Raw genomic sequence first — 20551 nt, forward strand, 5'->3', positions numbered from 1 at the left:
GGACTTTAAGCTATGAACGCAACCCAGCCGTGAACCTTGCACTGTCAGTGGCCACTGCCTCTGTTCATCTTTTTTCTCCGGCGAAACTTCATTTTTCTGACCAAGGTAGGCCTCGGGAACTCTCTTTCTTATACCCCTTAGTTGTCCTGCAACGATCACTAGGTTATAGGTATGTTTTAATGATGTTTTGGTGCAGAAATCATGAAGGAGAGCTTTCCTCCATTTTCTGGAAAAGTGATCCCGTGGCCATTAGGCCACTTTCAGGCGATTTTTCTGGTCATCTCCGGCCACGATTTGGTCCCGTATAGGTATAATTTGATTTCTCACATTTCCAGCTTCAAATCCGTACGTAAGTTGTTGATTTTGATTGCTAATCGAGCTCGAACGAAACTCGGGAAGCTTCCCGGCCGAACCAGCCGGTTTCGGCTTTCTTCTTTGTATAAACCGGTGACCAGATTTCCAAAAAAAAAAAAAAAAAAAGAAAGAAAAAAAAAAGGGCCTTAAGCCCAGATCCGGCCCAAAACCTGATCCAAACCTTTGGGCCATTATTCCAGCCGGCCCAGTTCTGAAATTGGCTCAAAATAATTTTGGGAATATTCTTTGTGTTGACTTTTTATGAATTTTCTCGAAAACTCTCCTAAACTAGTTTTGACTTCCTGTATCCGTTTTTGGCAGCCGTTTAGTAAAATTCTAAAATTTTAACACAGTTGACCACCTTGGCGTCTCGACTTTTTAAGGTTGATCGTTGACTTTCGTTGACTTTTTAGGAAAATTACCCATGACCCTTGTTAGTGTATTTCAACGCGCTGATTCTGAATCTACAGTTCATTTATGCAAATTCAAACATTTTAATTGAGTTTTACAAATGGATCCCAATATTATGCTTAGGTGCGATTACTATTGGAGACTCTAGATATTCTAGTTCGAACGGCTACGACTTCGCAAGTATATGTGAGTGGGTCTTTTCTTTTATATAACATATATATACTTGTTAGTTACCATTTATTCATTTAGTAAGAATTTTCTACAATACGCCTAGATTAGGATTACGTTTATAAGATTTAGCACATTGTTAGAAATTATGAAGTTATGTTACGTTCTACAAGATGCATAAGCATGCGTATTATTATTAATGCCATAATTATATTTACGGCTATGAATAATATTATATTGATTAGAATTATCGAATAACTATGGCATGGCTATATTTATGTTATATGCTCATTGTTTGCTGGACCGGTGTTAATACTCGCCTGAGCTAGTGTCAGTTTTTCACGTGTATGTGCGCATCACACCGTACGCTTACTTTGGATCTATTGTAGGTGTCAGTCCTGTCCTAGATTGCTATAGGCAATTAGGACTCGTATGTGTTGCGCATAATGTCAGTTTTCACGTGATTGTAGTACTAGAACGTATATCATTGTTACACCCAGTCCTATTCATATCAGAATATCTCTGCATGAACTTGTGTGTCAGCATGTGTTGAGCACTTGATATGATATATTATTATGTGATTATGGACATCATGTGTTTACTTATGAAATATTGTGTCGTATTAAATTCTTGAGATTTTGCAAGTTACAATAAGTATTTTCTTACTATACGTAGTATGTATATTTTGGAAACTATACTTGTTTTACAACGAGAGGTTATTATGCTTTTTGAAAAGGTTTCTACCACGCTTTGTTTTTAGATCCACTCATCCTTATTTTTCGCCCCTCTAGGTTTTAGTAATGAGCTTTCATGTCGACGAGGATTTTTGGCAAATCTTGTTATTGGAGATTACTTTCAATTATATAATTCTCATCCTACTTTACTATATTTTACTTATGTTCTAACATCACGTGTGAAATAGGTTCATTCCCGATCACCAGCGCACTCTTATATTTAGGCACTTTTAGGTTTTAAATTTATTCACATTTTCCACATCACTACACTTTATGGCTTCGTGACCCTTCGAGTGCTGGCCAGCACAGTTCAATTCAGAGTCTTAATGGACATTCCAGGTCAGAGTGTCATTATGAACTAAAGATCCAATTAAACTAAAGTTCAAAGACGTACCATTGCTTTAATTATCTCATATTCATGATTTTTCTCTGATGTCTGTCTACTTTATCGCTCGTAATTCATAATAGTCATTCATTCTAACAGGCACAACACTAATGGCTTATTTACGTAACCATAATCAGAATAGAAGAAAATGAATTGAGAATGAATTGGAATAAGGAAGAATCAGAATCAAGTTCATGTTGAAGCTATTTACTTCAAAGTTATGGAATTGGAATGGGAAATTTTGAAAGATAACCAATTTTAGAAGCATGAATTGAATTTTAGCCAAACTTCTTATAATTCTAACAAAAAATCCACATAAAAAGTCTTAATTACCCATTGTAAAACTAATCCTCCCTCCTTATCTTCTTTTCCCTTCTCCTTTAGTCGCGCAACAAGTGTTTGTCCTAGGCCGGCAGAGTCCTTTATTCATCCTTTATAGCACTTCCAGCGTTGGCTGGTGCTCGGGGGAAGATGGACCAAATAAGGCTCCATAGCCTGGCAGAAGCACTCCAGTGTTGGGAGCCTGAGGGGCTGGCCAGGCCCGAGCAAGAGGCCGGTGAGGAATCGCCAGCCCGCGAGCTCGAGGTAGACTTGACGCAGGGCTGACGTCAGCATGGCGTCAGTCACAATTTAAATTTTTTTTCTGTCAGGCGCGTGCCTCATCCACGGGTGGGGGCGCGTCAGCAGACAAGTTTCAAACCCCAGGGGCCCGGGGAGCAGTCGGCCTCAATTACCGTTGGGAAGCCACGTGGCTTCCCACGGTGCGTTTGATCTTAACGGTTCTTTAAAATGGGCCGTCCGATATGCAACGGTAATAAAAAAAAAATTCTGATTGAATATCAACCGTTCGATCTGAGATCGACGGTTGATATTAATCTGCTTTATAAAAAAATAAAAGAAAAAATAGTTTTAAAATTAAGAAAAGTTTCTGTTATGACACGTGGCACAATCTGGAGTGTTAGAATTCAATTTTTTTTTATATCTAACGGAGATTAATTAGTTGAATACAAATTTTTTTTTAAAAAGTTGTTTTTACTTTTCTATAAATATCTTCTCATTATGATTTACTTAACATCACAATTTCATATTTTCTCAACTACTTTCAATCACATTTCTTTCTTTCTCTCAAAGTTTCAATCCATTTTTTTTCAAAAAAATGACTACTGATGCAGGTACGAATTGGTCGCTTCTTGAAGATGTGTTGTGTACTAGCTGGGTTGAAGTTATTCATATTTCAATCCATTTTTTTTTTCAACAAAATGACTACTGATGCAGGTACGAATTGGTCGCTTCTTGAAGATGTGTTGTGTACTAGCTGGGTTGAAGTTATTCATAGTTCGCTTGGGGATAATGAGATGCAGTTGCTAGAAATGTGGAGTCTTATTCATATCAATTATCTTGAGAAAATTGGTGGGAAAAGAACCAAATAATCAATGTCCAGTCATTGGAAATTACTTAGCCAATTGTTTAGTACATGAAGAGACGCCTTGACACAAGCAAGTATTAATATTCGAAGTGGGGAAAATTACTCGGATCAAGTAACAATATATTATTTATTTGTTTGTACTATACCCAGATTTACATTATAATTATTTGTTTGTATTATTTATTTGTTACCTACTTACATTATAATTATTTGTTTGTATTATTTATTTGTTACCTATTTTCATTATAATTATTTCTTCTCCTTCAGTGTGTAAGAACTTCAAACACAAGCTTGGTACGGTGCCAAAACCAAAAGCAAAAATAAATCATTCAACCGGTGAGAATGTTGAAATATTGTCAAAGATTGTCATAAATTTAGAGTTGTACCTGTCGGTCTAGAAGTTTTCATGAACAACACATTTCTATACTCTACACCCGATCATGGCTCGCATGTTCATGAAGATGATGCAGAAGAAATGCCCGAAACGCCATTCCCTAAATAAGTGTCGGGTTCGACCCGTTATCCAATTAGACCTCAAGGTAAGAAGGCTTCAAAGAGAAAAGGGAGTGCTTCCAAGAATGATTATGCAAAGTACATGGAAGAACTTGCTTGTCAAGGTGAATTGACTTTGGCGCGGGAAATGGCGAAATATGAGGTTGATAAGGCTATATATGAGGCAAAAGCTGCAGCTATTGAGAGAATTTCAAGCTAATGAGAGAGAAAGAGAGCTACTTAGGCAAGAAAGGGAACATGTTAAAGAAGAAAGAATGGCTCAACGAGATCGTGAAATTATGAACACGTCATTAGAAAGGAACTCTCCAAAATCTAAATTTTTTTGGAAGTCAGAGAAAGCCGACGTGGTGCGAAGGAGGCGTGCAAGAGAAGCGAAAGCAAGACAAGATGGTCCTAGCACGATAAGAGAAGATCATCTTAGCACCACAAATTGGTTAAGTGATTATGAATAGAGTAGTTTTTGTAATCAGAGCTCATAATTTTCCAATCACTTTAGATTGTAATTATTATTTATTGAAAATAGTACTTTATGTTGTTTCCAATTTATTGAATTTAATATTTTTTTTTAAAGTGAGTAAATTTATTGAATTTGGTAAGTTATTTATACTAAGAGAATATTTATTCAAATGACAAAAACATACCAAATAAAATTATATAAGCATACCGAATAATAAAAAACTCATTAAAGCTGAATTAAAAAAAAACACACCAACTAAAATTAAATAAACACATCAAATAAAAACAAATACACTAAATGAACTTAATCATCTTCAGCTTGTTTCAATGTCCACTGGTGCTCTATCAAGTCATTTTGTCAGGCATTGTACATATATGACCTTTGAAGTGTAGTATATCGTGGAATGACCAATTCATTGTAACGTCTATCCCTTTCTAATGGCTCATGTTGCACGGGTTCTTCAGTGGCGTCATGAGCACAATATATACGTGTTCTTGAATTGTTCATCGTGTCTGACTCATATTTATCAACGACATCATAATCGTACTTATCTTCCACAATCATGTTGTGAAGAATGATGCACATCATCATGATGGATCGAAGTGACTATACATTAAACAATCTGGCAGCATCCCTGACAATCGCCTAGCGAGCTTGAAAGATACCAAAACAAACGTCCATATCCTTCTTGCACCCTTCTTGATAGCTTACAAAGCGTTTTTCCTTTACACTTCGCAGACGTGGCACTGTTTTGACAAATGTTGACCACCTTGGGTAAATGCCGTCTGCTAAGTAGTATGGTCCGTTATACATATGTCCGTTGATGCAGTACGTGACTTTTGGTGTTTTTCCTTGCAGGACATCATTGAACACTGGGGATTGGGCAAGGATGTTGAGGTCATTTTGAGTTCCCGAAACCCCGAAAAAGGCGTGCCAAATCCATGTATCAAAAAATGTCACCGCCTCGAAAATGATACTTTTTGCTCATTTTCTGTCCCCATAAGCGTCTTGCCATGCACTTGGACAATTTTTCCACGTCTAGTGCATACAATCAATGCTTCCAATCATCCCAAGAAAACCACGCATCTCAGCCTTCTTCATAAGACTTTGCAAGTCCATGTTTGTAGGTTTCCCGAGGTACTATAGATTCAATTCCTCTACAAAACCTCATCAGGGACTCAAGAATGGTTGATTTCCTCATCCTCATTATCTCATCCACTTGGTTTACAGATACTCCATATGCAAACATCCACAAGGCAGTAGTAATTTTTTGCTGAGGAAGAAGACCCATAGAACCAAAAGCGTCATTCTTTTGCACAAAGTAAGAATCATGGTTGCAAACAGCAATCATGGTTTCGTTGAACAAATATCGTTCCATTCTAAAACGACGTCTAAAGTACGTATCAGGGAATGCACTATCACGGACAAAATAATCGTCCAAGAGTTCGGTACCTCGTTGTTGCTTGCTTCTATCAAGGTTTCTGGAACGGCTGGGCTTACAGATCTGAGTCACAGCTTGGATGACTCGACAAGAATGTGAGGCTCTACCCATTCTTGCTTCGTTATCTCTCTTTCTACGTTCCTCATCTTCTTCCCTCTCATTTTTTGCCACCTGGAGATTGAACATTCATTCTGATTGGTTAAACAATTCTTCCTCTTCCTAATCGAGTTCCCACATCATCTTTGAGGAAGACGAAGACATTGTAAGAAAGAAGCAAAAACTATGAAGAATGATAGAGATTTTCGTGATGAATGAAGCAGAAACTATGAATAATGATAGAGATCTTGAGAAAATTGGTGTGAGATTTGTAAGGATGGATGGTGGATTATATGGAGGGTTCAAAAATGATTAGGTTATAGATAATGTCACGTGGCATGCCGTTATTCATTAAAAATTTGATGGAAATCTATCCTCAAAGATTGTAAACAGATTATGACACGTAGCGCGACGTGATTGGTTAATAATCTTATCTGAAATCCATCACCAATAATTGTATTTTCAGATAATGACACGTGGCATACAGTCATTCGTTAAAAATCTGATGGAAATCTATCCTCAAAGATTGTAAACAGATTATGCCACGTGGCGCGACGCGATTGGTTAATAATCTTATCAGAAATTCATCACCAATAATTGTATTTTCGGATAATGACACGTGGCGCAACGAGTACAATTAAAAATCTTATCGGAAATTCATTCCCAATAATTGTCTTTTCGGATTTTATGATAAGTGGCGCAATGAGAACGATTAAAAATCTTATTCGAAATTACAAATAAAATTATTTTGTATTATTTAATAATACTTCGAATAATGACACATGGCGCAACGAGAACGATTAAAAATCTTATCCGAAATTACAATTAAAATTATTTTGTATTATTTTATAAATAAATAAAAATACTAATATTTTATTGTCTATTGCTAGGACTATTGAAGTGCAACGGTAGAGATGCAAAAAACGATTACTGTTCATTAAAGGCAGTTGTTATTCACTAGGTGGATAATATAATGTATTGCCTGGAGGAAGATTTCACACGCTAGAGTTGCTCTTATAGAACCATTTTTTCCCACTTCCTTTTCAATTTTTCTCTATTTTCTTCTAGGGGCATCTCAGGTTGCAAAAATATTTTATTTGAAAATGCTTTCAGTCATTTAAAAGCACTTGCTAAATGAGTTCTTGATATCCTGAGTAAATGATTTCTTTTTAGTTATGTTCGGACTTCTAATAGTAACGAACATTTGCTACTTAGTACTACGGTCCAATGGATTTCTCTTCACTTGTAAGTGAAAGGTCTTAGGTTCGATTTTTACGAAAAGTGAATTTGAGCAATATTATTGCTAGCCCATCCCTCCTCCTTAATGTAGATAATATCGTTTGTTCAAGAAAAAGAAAAAATTGTAATGATCCTTTGACCAGTAACTGCCAATAGTTATTCCAGAATTTAAGACTTCTGAACGCCCTTCGAAATAGAAATACCGGGCCCTTATATTAGCTAGATCCTCTAAATTATGATCACTCTTCCAAACAGAGAGGACCATTACAGATATATTTGCATTATAGAACATCTACAACTACATATAAATATAAAGCAGTGACCGTTTTACATTTGAAACTGGAGAAATAGAACATCTTGAAGCAAAAGACCGAAAATTACAAATGTTCGGTAAAAGATAACAGCTTTCCTGGCCTTGGGACTTATTCAAACCTAAAATACCAATTCAGTTTTACTTCAGAATAATAAGCTTCTGTTCTTTCTTTCATTTCTGCAGCGGTTTTGCCACAGACGAGTTGATATGCTTAAAAGTAGCTTCCCCTTCACCATATTACAAAAAATAAATCTTCTTTAGGAAGTATATATGTCCTGGCAAATGACACAATGCTCTGATATTAATCTAGCCATGACACTTCCCTCTTCAATGACCAACTTACGGCTTCGCTTGTTCCACAAGTGCAGGGCATAAGTCTCCCCGTCATTTAGCTCATTTAGAATGATTTTTGCCGCTCTTGAATCTGATCGTTTCTTAGGCTTCCTGAAAAGCCTGTGTATCCGAACCCAGTCCACCGCATAAAATGCCTTGGGAGGCAAGATTGTAAGGTTGTAACCTGGTGTGTTTCCAACGCTCTCAATTACCCTCGAAACCAAGTAAGGTCCATTGTGACCCCATTTGTTCCCATTAAAAGTTTTAGCAAATTCGGCTAAAAAGTTCACGAGAATCGGATGGTTTACGTCGAAAATCATCACTGCATTATTTAGTGTAGTCCATTGTTTGGAGTTCTTATCTATACTTTGTGCTCCAACTGCATTCCTCAGCCCCGAAAAATCTTTCAATATTACGAAGTCAGTGTCCAAATATATGCCTCCATACTTGTACAGCATTGCAAGCCTAATAAGATTTGCTAGGTTTTGAGGTAATGGGATGTAACCTGGGTCCTTCCCCCCACTCTTCAATTCCTCAAGCCAAGATTCAGACGGCGTGTCCTTGACCAAAAAGGGCAAGTCCGGCGTGATTGCTAGTATTTTGAATCCTCTGTCCAGCAGTGGCTTCAGGATTCTGTACCCTCTTTCGGAATCCATGGATTTCGATACGATCACCAAGCAGCCTTGAGGGTTGGACTTGAAGAGGGTGTCCAAGGCCAAGAACTCTCTTTTCCCAAATGACTTTGCCGGTGAAAGCCATATCATATAGAACTTAGAGCTGCATCCAGTGTCGAGGAACTCGAGCACTCGACCGTGGAATTGCTTTGTCAAGTTGTCAGAGTGTAGTATCTCAAGCTCCGGCAGTTTTCGCCGGAACCACCCTAGCCTTTCTTCTTGTGAGGCATTTTCCGGAGGAACCAAACGATCATGAATTTCATCTTCAATGTTATCAATATTTGCTTGCATATTCGGAAGCTGTGACGTTGATTTGATTTGCTCTTCAGGAATTTGAGTCTGGTGATCATGGTCAAGAATTTCATGATTGCTCGGGACAACTCTTTGCATGGAAAGGTTGGAAATAACGCTGTCTGCATAGATGATAAAAAATATGGCGGCAAATGAGACGGTGGAGAAGATGGAGGATTTGGCTGTGCGGCTGAGCAGCCTATAATCCAACAGTACATTTTCTGGCGTTCTTTTGACTGACATGAGGGTAAATTTTTGTGAAATTAATCTTTTGACAGACATGAGGGTAAATTTGGGTAAGGAATTTTTTGGAGAAAGTATTGATCTTAATATGATGAATAAATAATATGGTGGTAAGGCCAAGTGATTTATACAATATTATATATATAGTCGTATAGGAGGTTTTTAACTGTATGAAATTATGAATCGTGTTTTGCAATGATGTGACCCTCCTGATGTTTTAAACATGGGTTGGAAATGAGTCATCTTTGCAAGAATTAGATGTGAGTGTATTTAGCAAGTATTGCAGGTGTGATCCAATACTAATTCAGCAAATATGAGGAGTGTAATCTCGTACAATATTTTATGGATCCAAATTTAATTGCTTTAGTTCTTTCAATGTTCAAATCAATCATAAAGGATTGAGCTTTCATGCATTGTGACAAACATTTAATACTTGCTTATTGGACATAAATACCAATTACATCTTGAATCGATCAAGAGGTTAATATATGACAATGTCAAATTTAAATCTATTTGTAACTTCTTATTTATTACACCCATTACAACCATTGGTCTGTCAAATAATAATGACTATATGAGAAGGTATAGAGTCTTTATAGTTATTGAATTGTATATGAAAATTGTAGAAATATCATTCATTGTAAATTCAAGGCTCACCCTAGCAAGGCATGCAATGCTAGACATGACATTTTATGGACTACTAAGACATGTGATGCCATTGCCAAGGCAAGGCATCTTTAGAGAAAGAAGGCAAGGCAATGACATGTTAACTAGCTAGTTAATTAAGAGGTAAGAACTTGTTGGTTGGGTAATCGTATAAGATTGGTCCATGAATTATACCTTGATTATTTGCATTTTGTTACTTAAATACGGAGATATTTTTCAATGTATTGAGAACATACCTCGGTACACTAAGTGTCATAATACAAGTGGTTGAATTTTTTTTTTGCAAGTATCCATCCACTAGTATTGTGGGACTTGATGTACCAGACCGTGTTCTTGGCACAGTGAAAAATCTCTTCTAAATATGATCAAGAATAAATTCTATAGTCTTCATACTTTAATTAACTCCCAACATTTTAGTCCTCCCTCAATTCTTTTACATTGCGTTTAAAAGAATAAATTTAAGATTACTAAGAAACTCTAAAGTAATATAAATTAAAATGATGAAATTTTATTATCTAGAATTTGTGAGTTTTTTTTTTTTTAAAAGGACAATGGAATTTAAATACAAAATGTAATGTGTGTATAGTCATTAATATATATATATATATATATATATATATATATATATATATAATTGAGAGATAGTAGTTAAGAAATGTACTGGTGGGGACGGCGGCAATGATGGTAGGTGGTGACGGTGGGGTGTCACGGTGGCAGCGGCAGGGAGGCAGCAGTATGTAGTGGTGCTAGCCGTGATATTGGTGATGAGATATGGTGGGTGGTGATGGTGGCGGTAACATGTGGTGGTGGCCACTCATCGATAGGTTTTATTATTATTATTATTATTATTATTATTATTATTATTATTATTATTATTATTTTACATCTTTAAACTCTCACTCATGAAAATTTAGAAAATGACAACTATTTGCATGGAATTTAATTTGGGAATTGGAGGTCTTGAATTCCAAGTTCTTTTTCATGTGGAAATCTAAATTTTTATGTTTATGAACCCAAACAAGGAATTAGTGCATATTATAAATTATTTTTATCCAAATTTCAAATTTATTTTCCTCCTCCAAAAACATAATGTTGATTTCAGTGTTCTATTTGAAGGGTAAAATGGTTGATGGTTGATTTAGGTCCTTTTCAGACGAAATCATCACAAATAAGTAGGAAAAAGGCAACAGCAGAACTAAGTGCTTGTTTGGATGTGCTTATAAAATAATTGAATGCGTTTTTGGTGAAAATATTTTTGAAATCAATCCTTAGTAAAAATCCAAAAGGATCCTAGAAATGCACTTTAAGTGCTTCCTACAAGAAGCACATAGCTGGTGCTTCTTTTAAAAAACCACTTAAAAGTGCTTTTGGAACTCAAAATCAATTTCATTAAAAATGCTTTCAGTCATTTTAAAAACACTTCCAAATGAGTCCTAATTTACACGGTGGGTTAGCTAATTCTTTTAGGATTACTTTTTTATTTCTAATATGAATTCCAACGACAAGACAAATTGCTTAAGTATATAGGCTTCACCTTCACCATCTTGTGCCAAATAAATATTACTTTAAGGATTAGATATGCTAGGGCAAACGGCACAGTTGTCTAAGACTAATCTGGCCATGACACTCCCCTCTTCAATGGCCAAGTCCCTACTTCTCTTGTTCCACAAATGCAAAGCGTAAGTGTCTCCATCATTTAGCTCCTTCAACATGCTTTCTACCCATCTCAATTCTGACCCTTTCCGCGGCTTCCTAAAAAGAACGCGTATCTGATTCCAGTGCACCGGATAAAATGCCTTGGGAGGCAAGATAGTAAGGTTGTAATCAACCGATCCTGCACTCCTGCCTAGTCTCCCAATTACCCTAGTCACCAAGTATGGTCCGTTGTGACCCCATTTGTTCCCATTAAAAGTGGAAGCAAATTCATCTAAAAAGTCTAGTAGAACTGGATGACTTATGTCATAGGCCATGACTGCATTATTTAGCATGTTTGCATTTTTATTCTCCGAATCTAAACTTTGCGCTCCAATTGCATTCCTCAATGCTGAGAAATCCTTCAGAAGTATCAAGTCTGTGTCCAAGTAGATTCCTCCGTACTTGTACAGCATTGCTAGCCTAACTAGATTGGCTAGGTTTTGAGATAACGGGATGTATCCGGGGTCCAGCTTCCCACTCTTCAATTCTTCTAGCCAAACTTCACCTGGGGTGTTCTTTAATAGGAAGGGCAGGTCTGGTGTCAGCGTGAGTACTTTGAATCCTCGATCTAGTATTGGCTTCATGATTCTGTACCCTCGTCCTGAATCCATGCTTTTCGATAGGATCATCAAGCATGCTTTAGGGTTGGAGTTGAAGAGGCTGTCCACTGCCAAGAATTCTCTTTTTCCGAAACTGGTTGCCGGCGAAAACCATATCATGTAGAACTGAACGCTACATCCATGGTTGAGGAACTCGAGTACTCGACCGTGGAATTGCTTTGTCAAATTGTTTGATTTGAGTATCTCTAGCTCTGGGAGTTTGCGCCGGAACCACATAAGCCGTTCGTTTTTTGTGACATTGTCTGGAGGAACCAAAGGATCAGAAATTTCTTCAGCAACTTCGTTAACCTTTTTGACGATTTGCTCCTGAGGTAATTGAGTGTTATGGTAATCAAGAAGTTCATGAATTCTCAAGTCAACAGGATGCATGGGAAGGTTGAAGACAATGTTGTCTGCATAGATGATGAAGAATATGACGGCAAATGAGACGACGGAAAAGATGGGAGATTTGGCACTGCGCCTAAGTTGCCTGTAATCAAACACTTTTTGAGACATTCTTTTCATTTTCTTAAGAGTAGAATAGGGTGAGGATTTTTTTGGAGAAAGCATTGTTCTTGGTGTGTTGCATTGTGCGGTCTGCCAAGTGCATATATATATAGTAGCTAAAACGTTTAAAACTTGCAGTAGTCTTGCAGGTGTTGTCCAATCATCCGTGAAGAATTAGCTGCATGATAGAATCAATGTGCAATTATTTGCAGGTGTTGTCCTTAAATTAAGAAAATATGTTGTAATGTTGGGTTCAAATAATTGTAGGGTTTATATATAATTGCTTTCAGTTCTTTCAATGTTCAAATTTAGTGCTTTGATGGCCATTTTATTAAAACTTAATACTCATGGCCATGTTTCAAAGTTCAATAAATTAGTAATTTATGAAAAATGTGACATTTACAGATACTTATTAGTGATTATACCTATGAATAATACTTACATCCCCATATGGAGTGTACATATCCTTCTATTTGCAAATAACATATCTTGTCCGAATAAATTCAACAATCAGTAATGTTCAATTTATTGATCTTCATTTGATTATCACTTCTATAAAAAATAATTTGAAATGAGGATTGTTTAATCATCCAAATGCATCAAACAAATGGACGGTTCATCATGAATCCGTTACGTCGATTTGTTTTATACATTTGAATGACTAAATTATCTCATATTGAAATGAATTTTTGTAAGAATGATCTACAAATGAAGATTAAGAAATTCCATATTTCCGATTATGAAATTTGGATGATCAAAATACATTATTCACAAGAGAAGAATGAGCTATCCCTCCCATGAGAGAATACATCATGGGCTTTATGAAACAATAATGTTTAAAAAGGGACACGGCCATCATTTTACATATGGATACTAATCTCCATAAATACTTGCATATTGGCTAGTGGGATGGTAGGAATCTCAGTTATTATAGAAATAACTGAATTCATGATTTCCACGTGGACCTCCATGCACAAAATTAAAATATAAAAAAACAACTGAAATCATGATTTCCTTGTTTTGTAATTAATTTGGTTGTAATTCATCCCGTGAATTCATTTTTCTTTCTCACTCCATAAAATCTTCTTCTAATTGATATAGGCATTAATTTTAAAAGTTTTCTTAATTTCAACAAAATTGTGTATGTATTAAAAAGTATTAGCAGAGAGCACATATTTTGTGTGTGTGAATAATTTCTCTTTATAAGTGTATATTTTTTTTTAATATTACACAATTACTATTTTGTCCTCCTTATGTAAATATTGTGTATCAAAAGTGAGGGTAAAATAGGAAAAATAAGTATAAAAAGGGTAAAATAGGAAAAATAGGGATATGATTGTCATTTTGTCAAAAGGTACAAAATTACTATTTTACCCTCCTTTTGTCAATAGTGTGCATCAAAAGTGAGGGCAAAATAGGGAAAAAAAGGAAAAAAAAGTTGACAATGAGGGTTTTCTTAATAATAGTACTACCATTTGTCTACACACTTTATATGTATGAACACATTTTTTTAAGAAAATGGGAAGGAGAGAGGGAGAGGGAGAGAGAGGGAACGTGAGGGGAGTGGGAGGTTTTTTTTTTTTTTTTTTTTTTTTTAATATTGGAGGTATTTTAACATCACCTGTAGGTGTGGTTTCAATAAAAAACAGTAAAATTTGGACATGTGAAATTACATTATTGCCCATCATTTTTTTTGTGTGATTGAAGATTAAGTTGTCTTTTCACCTTCTTTTGGTTGACAAAGAGGGTTTCATTAATTGGTAGAAATAATAGTAATAGTATAATAATAGTATAGATTCTTAATTTAGTGAAATAGTCTATCTATTAAATTGTTTATCACAAAAAAAATTCACCTATACTTTTATAATATAATTTATTTATTGTATAAAAATTATAAAATTAATGCTTAGTTTTAGAGTTTATTGGTATTCCTATTCACTTGTAACTTTGTAAGTAAGAGGTCTTAGGTTCGATTCTCGCCAGATGCGAAATCGAATCAAATTATTATGGCTAGCACATTGTAAGGCTTAGCCTACTCCTTACCTCTTAATATGGATGATATCGTATGTATTAAAAAAAGAAGATATACGTGTTCCGTTCTCAATCAATGAATATCGTAATTTGTTTAAAAAAAAAAAATATATATATATATATATATATAACGAATAATGTACCTATTGTTTAATTTTCACAAAACTAATGTATCTACATAAATAATTGACTTATTTTTTAATTTTAGGAAAATAATTTGCCAACTGTGTTTGTAATGTACCTATTGTTTAAATTTTACAAAACTAATGTATTTATAAAAATAATTTATCTATTTTTTATTTTTAGGAAACTAATTTACCTATTCTTTTCTTTTTACAACAGTAATGTATCTATAATTTTATTTTTATATGAATAATTACCTACTTATTAGTTTTATGTTTTACTATTATATATGTTTGTGTGTTTGCAAAAATTACTTAAAAAACGTTAGGCCCTATCAAATCAAAGTAATGGTTGGCTAATAATGAATGTGTGAACAATTATAGAAGTCCTGGCATAAATCGTAAAGAACTTATACTAGTAGGTCATATATTTTCTAATGTAGCAATTTAATAAAATTTTGAGTATTTGTTGAATGTTTATACAGAAGTGGATTTTTATCCGAAGAATATGAGATGTAAGAGCCTATTTTTAAAGAACCAAGAAAACTATGGTTCTTGTTCTAACAAAAATATATAAAACTGACCCATGGACTTGTAGGACCTGTTCCCTTTCAAACAGGTTAGGTTAGGTTCGATTCCTATATTAAATTTCTATAACCTAGCCCGGCCTTCTCCATTTTATTTTCAAAAGGATGCAGTCCAATCCCTTTAATTTTGAGCCCGGTCCGGCTCGTGCTCACTCCTAAATTCCAGTCCATCTGTAGGCAGAGACTACAAAGAATTACTCATCAAGTATACCAAAAGAACCAAAGGCCCAACCTAATCTTGGGCTTTTCAAAGCAAACTACAAAACGCAGACAAATGGAAGCGATATTCAACCCAACGGTCTCTAAAACGGAGCCACAGTTTCCCTCGAAAACCTTATCCGCTTCTTCTCCTCAAGCTCCGGCCATGGCGTCACTGATACTCGGTGCTCCCCCGGCCCCCTCTCAGTCGCTCGCTTTCAAGTCCCGCATTTCGTTCTCTCGCTCCGAAACCCTTGCCATTTCTCTCCCCTCCTCCACTGCTTCGCTCTCGCTCTCCACAGCTTCTTCTCCACCGGTTCCTTCAGGTATACGCAAATCCCAAATCCTCTTTCTCTCTGTGTAACTTGCGCTAATTTTGTTTTGTGCTTCTGCAGTATATTGCGGCAGAGGCGATAAGAAAACCGAAAGGGGAAAGCGCTTCAATCACTCTTTTGGAAATGTAAGTCAATTTTCTAAATTTTCACCGTTTCACATAAAAAAGCTCATGAATTTCATTGAAGTGATGGTTTTGTTCTTTTAAAGTTCGAAATTTTTCTGAGAAAGATCGAAAATTAAACTGTAGGCGCGGCCGCGGAACAAGAACAAAGGCAGAGGACCACCTAGGGTTCCGGTGCCGGCGGCGCCCCAAAAGAAAGATAAGTTTGAGGACGATACGATTGTCAAAGTTGAAATTGATGAGTCCTTGTCTTAGTTAATTAAGGGATCCTCCAATTTGTGTAATTTCTGTTTTTTAATTGTAATTTATGAATCTTGAGTTTATGTTATGAGGATTTTGATCAAATATTTTTTTGTTCTTGCTTGAAATTAATGAGTCAAAGCTTTAAATTTTCAATTTCCATTAATTAATTAATTAATTTGTAGTTTTCCTTATAGTTTGGGCGGACAATTACCCAGATATGCTTGGGTAGTTCTGTTTCACTTGTTTGTGTTACTTTCTTGTCTTTTTGGACACAAAATCTTCTTGGAAAGATATGGAAGGAAAAACAAATGTTCGCCGGCTTTCGACATTCTTTATAGTTTATAAGGGAGTTCATCGCCGGCTTAGTCCCATCTGTTGGTGTTTTCCTGCCCTATTCTGCTTCTTCTTCATAAACCTGCACTTTGTCTGTTCCTTTTGTACAATCCGAGACCCTGGGTCTTTAGGATTAGGATGACTTTGTCGGAAATAACCGAAGAGAAGGATGATGAGATCGGGTTTTTTGCTGATCCAGAAGCTCAGAAGGAGAGGATAAGGCGGATTATAGAGTATCAGAAGTCGCTTCATCAGTCTTCATCTTCTTTGTCTTCCTTGTCTTCCTCTTCTGCTTCCTGTTCCTCATTTTCTTCAGCTCGAAGAAGTAGCAGTTTGTTTGGTTTGATGAAAGTAGGAAACACATCTTTGAGCAGATTGTTTGACATGGAGCATACAAGTTTGGGGAACCATTTCGAGGATTTCAGTGGATCCTCGATAGTTAAGCCTATCCTTCTATGGGGCAGTGATACAGACAATGAGAAGGAAACCCGTCACCCCTGGGAATCCATCAAACAGCTTAGACCAATAAAGGGTTCTAGGATTGGTGATGGACAGGATAAGTTTGCTTCAGATGGTAGCTTCTTGGGTGGAGATTATGGCTTTCGGGATAGAGATGTAAGAATCGGCGCCCGCAGATTGACTAAGACAAAGTCGTTTAGAAGATTGCCAGGATTTGGATTATGGAGATGCAAAGGATTTAGATTTAGATTGAGATTACGGCGGCTTAGGATCGCTTTTAGTAGAAGAAAATGTTGATATTAGTCTGCAGACTTGTAATACAAACCACATATATTTATATATAAATGAAAAGGTTAACTTCGATTAACATATTGAAACTGGGAACTTCTTAACTTGTTTACAGAATCTGAGATTTACAAATTACAATCAAACAATGATCTTAATTACAGTGGGGCTAAAAACTCGAAATCAAAAACGAAGTTTGTGTGATCGGAAAAAAAAAAAAAAATGAATGAAAAAACCGAAAGACAGACTAATTTCCGGTCTGCCACTTTGTCGCAGATTGAAGATGCTTCACCATTTATTCGATTAAAATTCTTGAAGAACTGTATATGTCGTTGCAAATGATACAGCGATCGGAGATTAATCTCTGCATAAGGCTTCCTTCTTCAACTACTTCTCTGCTGCTTTGCTTGTTCCATAGGTGTACTCCGTAAGTCTCCCCGCTCAGCTGAAGCAGCTTTTCTCTTATCCATCGAGAATGAGCCGGACTTCCCAGCTTCTTAAACAATCCTCCGATCCTACTCCAATCGACGGGGTAAAAGGCGAGAGGGGGTAGAATCGTGAAGTTATAACCGGGTCGGTTTTGCACCCTCAGGACCACTCTGGAAACCAGGTAGGGACCATTATGCCCCCATTTATTCCCATCAAAAGTGAGGGCAAATTCCTCCATGAATTTGTACAGAAGGGGATGATTCATATCAAAGATCAGAACTGCGTTGTTTAATCTGGTCCAGTTCTTCGAAACCACATCCACACTTTGTGCACCGATCGAGTTTCTCAATCCCGAGAACGATTTCAAGACGATGAAGTCTGTGTCTAAGTAAATACCTCCATACTTATATAGAACTGCGAGTCTCATCAAATTAGACAGATTCTGGGCTAATGGAATCTCACCAGGATCTCTCTTGCCTCTCTTCATCTCCGCAAACCAGGATTCTGCCGGCGTGTTTTTCAACAGAAATGACAAGTCCGGTGTCACAGAATGAACCTTGAACCCGCTATCCTTCAGCGGTTTCAGAATTCTGTAACCGCACTTGGAGTCCATGGTTCTCGATAGAATCATCAAACATCCACGAGGGTGGGCTTTGAAGAGACTCTCCATTGTCAAGAACTCTCTGCTCCCAAAAGACCTCGCTGGCGAAATCCATGTCATAAAGAACTGACCCTCACACTCCTTGTTAAAGAATTCCAGAACACGGCCATGGAATTGCTTTGCAGACTTGTCTGACTTGAAAATGTGAAATTCCGACAGCATGCTTCGGAACCAAGCAATTCTCTCTTCTTCTGTGACATTGAAAGGAGGAACAAGAGGCCTTGTGTTTTCTCTACCAACTTCAATGGTCTCCTCCTGCATGGAACGCAGAACTAAGTGACTTACATCAGACTTGATCAATCTGCCTGCAGAATTATGATCATAACTCTGCAGCAACGGAGAAATTGCCTTGTTGTTCGACGCTACTGACTGTTCCGAGTCGCTATGGATGATATTAGCGGCATAGACGAGGACGATGATTGCAACAATTAAAAGAGTATAGAAGATGCGAAATTTGGCAAGGCTAAGAAGGCGGCTGTCGATTCGAGTCATGGTCATTGCCAGAGGAGCTGCAGCATAGGGAAAGAAGTGAAGTTGAAGAGATATAGCTCGAGAGGAACTTTCATGGCGAATAGACCAAAGTATGACTGCAGACACGCTTATACAAAAGAAATGTTGGTTGCAGGCTTTCTATAGTTCAATGTTCGAGTTTGAAGCATTCAATAATTTGACTTTTTAGTAAAAGTCAAACGTAGCTGCCTCTAAAACTATGTCCTCAGCTTTGTGTGGATGCCTTAATACATAATTAGCATCGTAAATGACTAGTTAGTCTAGCAATACTTTGTTTTATTTAGGTGGAAGATATCTCAAATTTCATTCACATGAATCTAAGGTTGATATATTGTTAGTGTAAGAGAATCCGTTTAGGAGTCTGTTGGGCTAAGGGCTGGTTTGGTATTGCTGTGCTTTGAAAAAAAGCTGATTCTGCTGTGCTGTGAGAATAAGCAGCTGTGAAATAAAGCAGCAGAGTGTTTGGTAAACTTTTTTGTAAAAGTACTTTTGAAAAAAAAAAAGGCAGTATTATAGTGTTTGGTAAACTTTTATGTAAAACAGATGTGAAAAAAAACAGGTTTTTCAAAGCTTGGTTTTGTAGCTTCTTGTTTTTGGCTTTTTTCACCCAAAACTGTAAAAAAAAGCTGAAGCTGAATGTTTACCAAACACAAAAACAGCTCCCAACTTTTTTTGATACCAGCTTTTTTCAGAATCACCTAAGTCTTGTAATTCCCTGTAAGTTTAAGATAACTTGTTCTCAAGTCAATTGACTAGTATATATTTGTAATATTGTTTTATCAATGAAATCAAGGAATTACAATTCTACATGATATTACTAGCTTTAGGTTCCCTCTTCCTGGTAAAACCCTACCCTCCTTTCCCCTTTCTTCAACCTTTTGCCGTCCCCCTCTAGGTCAATTTTCTCCAAACTTTTGCTTTTTGCCGTGCCACCTTCTCCCTATTCCCCTTGACAACGCAAGCCACTTCAAATCTTCATCCTCTACTTTCACTGGACCCCTCTTTTAACGATGCTCACTTTTTGAAACTCACCAATTCCAACTGTCTCCTTTCGCTTAGTCAGATGAAACCGTTTCTTCTCGATCACAATTCTACCTATACAGTGGAGGAGGAGGTCAAATGTTTGACTTACATGTATATGAGGTTGATATGTATGTATATATTTGTTTATTTATTTATAGTGAGTGATATTTAGACATACAAAATTGACACACTCCAATATAAATAGATTCCACAAAACTATAGTAATATCTGCGTCTATTAGACAATGCGTCAAAAATGTGTTAATTTTGCATGTCTACGTATAATTATTGTCTAATACAAATGATATGTGGCTCACTTTGACTTGTAAAAGTATATTTGTATCTTCTAAAATTAATAGTAAATATTGAGGGTCCATCAAATTATAGATAATTAAAAAGGTAAATTACACAAAACTTCAATTATGAGTTACGTAATAGTTTCATATCTTATGTTTTAAACATTGCAATGTCATAAATCCGTTAACTTTTATATTAATTTTTCTGTTAAATACTAACATAACATGAACGGGCCCACTTATTTGCTAATTGAAATAAAAAATTAATTAATTTATAATAAAATATTTTTTATTTATTTAACAATTAAAATTGATTAAAAACAAATTATTTTGGGGGCCCTTTCATCCCAATCTCTCTCTTTCTCCCTCATCT

At 36.2% G+C, this 20551-nt stretch overlaps 5 protein-coding genes across 5 annotated transcripts; 1 reads left to right on the forward strand and 4 right to left on the reverse strand.

Moving 5' to 3' along the window:
• Positions 1-5535: 5535 nt before the first annotated feature.
• On the reverse strand, positions 5536-6075 carry LOC137722077 (uncharacterized). Its single transcript, XM_068461063.1, has one exon. The coding sequence runs from the start codon at positions 6073-6075 to the stop codon at positions 5536-5538; it is 540 nt and encodes a 179-aa protein (XP_068317164.1).
• A 1719-nt stretch (positions 6076-7794) lies between these two features.
• On the reverse strand, positions 7795-9078 carry LOC137722078 (uncharacterized). Its single transcript, XM_068461064.1, has one exon. It carries the CDS (start codon positions 9076-9078, stop codon positions 7795-7797), a length of 1284 nt encoding a protein of 427 aa, XP_068317165.1.
• A 2169-nt stretch (positions 9079-11247) lies between these two features.
• On the reverse strand, positions 11248-12563 carry LOC137722079 (uncharacterized). Its single transcript, XM_068461065.1, has one exon. It carries the CDS (start codon positions 12561-12563, stop codon positions 11310-11312), a length of 1254 nt encoding a protein of 417 aa, XP_068317166.1. The 3' UTR covers positions 11248-11309.
• Positions 12564-15571: 3008 nt separating this feature from the next.
• Positions 15572-16285, forward strand: LOC137722559 (small ribosomal subunit protein bTHXc-like). The gene is made up of 3 exons (XM_068461590.1): positions 15572-15809; positions 15879-15943; positions 16067-16285. The coding sequence occupies exons 1-3, from the start codon at positions 15650-15652 to the stop codon at positions 16193-16195; spliced, it is 354 nt and encodes a 117-aa protein (XP_068317691.1). The 5' UTR covers positions 15572-15649; the 3' UTR covers positions 16196-16285.
• Positions 16286-17420: 1135 nt separating this feature from the next.
• Positions 17421-18962, reverse strand: LOC137722558 (uncharacterized). Its single transcript, XM_068461589.1, has one exon. The coding sequence runs from the start codon at positions 18846-18848 to the stop codon at positions 17556-17558; it is 1293 nt and encodes a 430-aa protein (XP_068317690.1). The 5' UTR covers positions 18849-18962; the 3' UTR covers positions 17421-17555.
• Between the last annotated feature and the right edge of the window lie 1589 nt (positions 18963-20551).

Source organism: Pyrus communis, chromosome 17 (genome assembly GCF_963583255.1).
Source record: "Pyrus communis chromosome 17, drPyrComm1.1, whole genome shotgun sequence".
Lineage (NCBI taxonomy): Eukaryota > Viridiplantae > Streptophyta > Magnoliopsida > Rosales > Rosaceae > Pyrus > Pyrus communis.

Excerpts from the sequence above, each read along its gene's own strand:
- LOC137722077 (XM_068461063.1), bottom strand. The coding sequence starts at position 6,075 with ATGTTCAATCTCCAGGTGGCAAAAAATGAGAGGGAAGAAGATGAGGAA.
- LOC137722558 (XM_068461589.1), bottom strand. The coding sequence starts at position 18,848 with ATGACCATGACTCGAATCGACAGCCGCCTTCTTAGCCTTGCCAAATTT.
- LOC137722559 (XM_068461590.1), top strand. The coding sequence starts at position 15,650 with ATGGCGTCACTGATACTCGGTGCTCCCCCGGCCCCCTCTCAGTCGCTC. Across the intron at positions 15,810-15,878 it reads TTCTCCACCGGTTCCTTCAG|TATATTGCGGCAGAGGCGAT; the intron begins GTATACGCAAAT and ends GTGCTTCTGCAG. Across the intron at positions 15,944-16,066 it reads TCAATCACTCTTTTGGAAAT|GCGCGGCCGCGGAACAAGAA; the intron begins GTAAGTCAATTT and ends ATTAAACTGTAG.
- LOC137722078 (XM_068461064.1), bottom strand. The coding sequence starts at position 9,078 with ATGTCAGTCAAAAGAACGCCAGAAAATGTACTGTTGGATTATAGGCTG.
- LOC137722079 (XM_068461065.1), bottom strand. The coding sequence starts at position 12,563 with ATGAAAAGAATGTCTCAAAAAGTGTTTGATTACAGGCAACTTAGGCGC.